The sequence below is a fragment of the Silurus meridionalis genome, chromosome 1, assembly GCF_014805685.1.
Source record: "Silurus meridionalis isolate SWU-2019-XX chromosome 1, ASM1480568v1, whole genome shotgun sequence".
Lineage (NCBI taxonomy): Eukaryota > Metazoa > Chordata > Actinopteri > Siluriformes > Siluridae > Silurus > Silurus meridionalis.
The window spans coordinates 12,457,516-12,462,581 of NC_060884.1; the positions used below are offsets into that span (position 1 = coordinate 12,457,516).

The 5,066-nt window shown below is 34.5% G+C and overlaps 1 protein-coding gene across 2 annotated transcripts; it reads left to right on the plus strand.

The window, feature by feature from the left end:
- The first annotated feature begins 860 nt into the window (after positions 1–860).
- Positions 861–4,740, plus strand: si:ch73-361p23.3 (tumor necrosis factor receptor superfamily member 1B). Of its 2 annotated transcripts, XM_046852956.1 has the most exons (7): positions 861–987; positions 1,087–1,191; positions 1,441–1,581; positions 1,709–1,784; positions 1,924–2,123; positions 2,213–2,302; positions 2,414–4,740. In XM_046852956.1, the coding sequence occupies exons 1-7, from the start codon at positions 894–896 to the stop codon at positions 2,470–2,472; spliced, it is 765 nt and encodes a 254-aa protein (XP_046708912.1). In that variant the 5' UTR covers positions 861–893; the 3' UTR covers positions 2,473–4,740. The 2 variants fall into 2 exon arrangements, 1 of the variants encoding a protein (XP_046708912.1); XR_006926408.1 differs by having other exon boundaries at positions 1,441–1,575; positions 1,704–1,784; positions 1,924–2,302.
- The last annotated feature ends 326 nt before the right edge of the window (positions 4,741–5,066 follow it).

The window sequence follows — 5,066 nt, forward strand, 5'->3', positions numbered from 1 at the left end:
AAATTAATTCTCTGTTGATTTGCTTTAGTGAAATATATTCAGATTTCAGATATAGAATACTCTTGAACTTTATTCTAATAATTCCTACATCTAATATTTTACTATACTCCATCAACACCAGCAGATCATACTGAATAAATGACTAATTTAAAGATTAAATACTAGCTTATTGGTTGTGAAAAAAAGTGTGAAATTCCCTTTCACAAAGTTTTCTATCCATGATTCATTATATTTTGCAATCCAAAAATAATCTGTAGACTTTTTTAGACCTTTATGTTTATAATTGTGTATGTTCTTAAGAAATTATTGTTTATTGAGGTTTCTGCCACATAGTCTGATTATTGTACAGGCTTGATAGCAGTACATTAGCCATCAGAGCCTAATAAGAATAAAAAATTAAGCCATTTATAAAATTAAATAAATTAAAAAGTCACAGAATGAAAAAATAGAATAGTAAAGGCAGATTTACTCTTAGTTCAAACAAGGTCAATGGCACTATTTTCTTAGAAGTTCCATCTAATGCAACAGAGGCTCAATAAAGTGACTGAAATTGTGAAATATGTTTATAAGACATCTGTACCTCGTATCTGGTTCAGTCACCTTTATATGTTACCTCAATCCTGTGGTTAATTTCATCTAAAGATTGTTTAAGTTTTAAAATAATGGTAATTAAGTACCATTAGAATAAAATTTGTAAGGAATGATTTTTTAAAATAAAGAAACACGTATTAAATTTTACATTAAATTAAATGTAATTATTTCATGAGTAGTGTGGGTTGTGAAAATGGGGACGTGCTTTGCTGTCATGCATCATCTACAGGCTTAACAGTTTCTGTTTAAAAGAGGCAGCACACCTGTGACTACACAAAGCGGGCCACTTAACCAGCACTGCCATGGTTTGGAAAAGCTCTTGCTTAGTTTGTAGCATCTTATGCTTTTTAACACTCGATCGAAATCATGTTTTATCTGAAATCACTTGCCAACCAGGTAAACATGTTATTATTTAGATCATCATGATTCGTTATTACCATTAATATTGTTACTCATTATTTTAACTGATTGGATGTGTGTGCATGTGCTGTACAGGTGAAAAGGCCACAAAGTCAAGGGACGGATGTATACCCTGCCCAGATGGACAATACAACAATAAACACAGTCAAATTAGAGAGTGTCGAAACTGCGATCCTTGTGGTAGGTCATCTTTTTTAATTATCCGGGATTTTATTTATTTATATAAATCTGCTTTTAAACATGCAATAACTGCAAAGATCTCATATCAGTTCGTTTTAGAAACACTAAGAATCTTTTGTCTGTGTAAGACAGTGCTGTAGTGAGTAGCAATAATATGGAAAAAATAGGAAATTTTGATTCTTTAATATATTTTCTCTCTCTTCCGTTCTCTCTTCATTAATGCTTTGATGACGTGTGATTCTGTTTTAGAATTAAATAGTTTTGAAGTTACGCCATGCAGACCGAAACAAAATACTGAATGTCGTTGCAATGAAGGCTTTAAAGGGTTGGATAAAACACAAAAAAGGTGCATTTGCCCAAAAGGATCAGGGATAAAGAATCTAGGTAATTATTTTCTTGTCATTACACACCAATATATAATTTTTCAATTTGATTTACAATGCAAGAAATATGGTGACTTTTTTTCTGGTTGGTTGTGTTGTTTTTGCTAATGTTTTTTGTTTTCTTTTAAGGAAACGGAAAGAAATCTGTGAGAAATGTCCACCTAAGACCTTCAGTAATCAAACTAACTCTAAATGTCAACCATTGCCAGAGTAAGTCATTTATTTAACATTGTTCAAGCCAAAAGGTGGCAAACAAAACATTTTTACCTACTATTTGCATGACAAAATTATGAACAAAAAGGTCTGGTAAACTACGTGTTCATTTGTATCTTTGCGGTTTCCTTTTTAGGTACGGTGAGAAAATTCCAGGAAGTACTACCTCTGACGTCAATTACGGAACTAAAGCAAAAACAGTAGTGGCTCCTTCCTCCCCCTTTCCTTTGCCTATCACATCCAACAGCACCCCAACCATGAATTCAAGCAGAAACTCAATCTCTACCCCCACCATCTCCAATCCTAAACTCCAAGACAACAAGAACCATGCTCTCTGTAACATTAATGTTTAATTTGCACTAACCTTGAAATATGCTTATGTGTTGAGTTGTTCAGTAGTGAATGTTGAAATTTCTCAATTCCAGGTCTGGCCTCTGTCACAGCTTTTCTGCTTTTCATCCTCATACTAAAGTTAAGCAGGTGTTGTAGGAAAAAGACAAAGATAATACGCCAAGGTAGGGAAACACTGTTCTGGTGAATTGTTGAAGATTGAAGATTGTATGAATTTGTGCATATATGTATTAGACACAGTTTCCAACTATCTTGCCATTGGTCTGTTTCTTTAGGCAGTGCATGTGGAAAGCCGGTCGAGGAATCTGGCGAGAAATTCCTTCCTCCTGTGTAGTCCTCACCCACATGCCATATGCACCTCTATCATTAATCGTAACATTTGCTATGACTGAGAATTAGCAGTAGGTATTATATACCAGTGAAACCCACAGTGTTTTTAACTGCACTTTACATTGCTATAGCCCTGGTTCAGTGAGTATGTTCCGTGACTGAAAGAAACTGAAACTGAGTGATATGATTAGCAGATTTCCCGTATAAGGAAAGTGAACTGTCACAGAGGTGTTTATTCACCCTCAACCCACTTCATTTAAATGTCTGTCCTGAACTTTGTATTGGGACTGAAACATTATCAAAACATGTAATTCTTTTATAGGAATGTCAATGTCATATTCTGAAGTTATGATATATAGTGCTCAATGGAATGATTTTGAATCATGCATTAGCACTTGGATCATTATTTTGTATAGTTAGTTTTCTTTCATGAAAGGAAGTTATTTGTTCATTTTTATTTTTATGTGTACAGAATAACTAGAAAAGCATAGATTTTTGGTTTATAGAAAGATGTTGGCTATTAAAGCCAGCTTTGTAACTATTGTGTAGCTACTAAAAAACATCACTGTGAACCCATAACCTTTTGTTGGTTTTTCCAAAATGCCCTCTTTTTTTTCTGATTTACTTTACCACAGAAACGGGTTAATGCCCTGTGATGATTCATAAGCTCCTAAGATACTAAACCTGGATAATGTGTGGGCTTAGGACAAACTGAGAATGCTTTTACACACACACACAAACACACATATAGATACACGTGTGTGTGTGTGTGTGTGTATCTATATGTATGTTTGTGTGTGTATATATACGTATATATACACACACAATAGACATTTATTAATGCTTAAGAATACACATTTGTATTGGTAGGTATATGTCATATGTTGTTTGCTTGCAATTGTTATCATTTATACATTATTTCACAGTGTTAAGATTCAATTTTATAAGCCTGTTTAAACATGACGTGTGTGTGTGTGTGTGTGTGTGTGTGTGTGTGTGTGTGTGTGTGTGTGTCTTTTCACATGACCCATCCAAAAAAAAGTCATCACTCTCATTTAACTTAGCAAATATTTAAGCATCTCCGATTGGATAACTGCTTTACATTTGCGGCATTTAGCAGACGCCCTTATCCAGAGCGACGTGCAAAAGTGCTTTGGGTCTCTAGCAATGAATAAATCTACACTGGTACGCTAGATTACAAACTTAATATAAATATAACTCTTGAATTCTACAAAGCAAACTTGGAAAGTGCTAATTTAAGTGTTTTAGGAAGAGGTAGGACTTCAACCATCGCTTAAAGATAGCTAGGGTCTCCGCTGTACGGACATCTATATGAAGTTCATTCCACCACCTCGGTGCCAGAACAGAGAAGAGCTTTTGATTATGTTATTTGATACAAGTTATTTAACCCTAACTGATGCGGTGAGGTTCTTGTAATTTCTTAAACAACCATGTCAGAAGAAACAGCTTGTGGTCATGTAAAATGTTAATCTTTTTCAGAAGGGTCAAAATATCGGCAAGCATTAAGCGAGGAAAACATCTAAGGAGATTGCTGAAACTACTAAAATTGGGTTAAGAACTGTCCAACGCATTATTTAAAACTGAAAGTAGAGTGGGGAACCATCATCTTCGAGGAAGAAATGCTGTCGGAAAAAATCTCGAATGATCGTGATCAGCGATCACTTAAACGTTCAGTGAAATCAAATCGTAAAAAAATTATAGTAGAACTCATAATTGTGTTTAATAGTGAAAGTAAGAGCATTTCTACATGCACAATGCAAAGGGAGCTCAAGGAATTGGAACTAAACAGCTGTGTGGCCTTAAGAAAACCACTTATCAGTAAGGCTAATCGAAACAAAAAAAAAAGGTTTCAATTTGCTAGAGAGCATAAAGATTGGAGCAATAGAAAGAGGTCATGTGGTCTAATGGGTCCAGATTGACCCTTTTCCAGAGTGAGGGGTGCATCAGGGTAGGAAGAGAGGCGGATGAACTGATGCACCCATCATGCCTAGTGCCTACCGAGCAAGCCTTTGGGGCAGTGCTATGATCTGGGGGCCTTTATATTTTGCCGTGGCAGTCCAACAAAATATTAGTGTGTGACTTTTTTTTGAATGGGCAATGTAAATATATATACAAATTCTTAAGAATACAAATAGGCAGTTTTATGTCATATGTTGTTTCATTACAGTTGATGTCAGTTATACATTATTTCAGTGTTCATACCAAACTAAGTTATATTTTATAAGCCTGTTAACATGACCTGTCTATTACATTCTGTGTGTGAGTGTGTTTACATTTACTACATTAGTTATTCTTATTAGCCTTATTGGGCCAAGCAGGTAATAACTATTTGAGTTTGCTGTAAAAAGGGGCCTTGTTAAGAGTCTGTGGTGTCAAAGAAACGTACAACATTGGCAAAAATGTACTTACTGTTCTTTTGAGAAAAAATAATTACTAAATTAAATATTTCTTTTTTTGTATAATTGCTATATAAGATTAGAATAGTTGGGAACATGTTAGATATTGATCAATATCTGAGTAGCACAGGTTTGGTTCCTAAAACTGTTATCAGCTTAAAAACTGGATCTAATATATTAA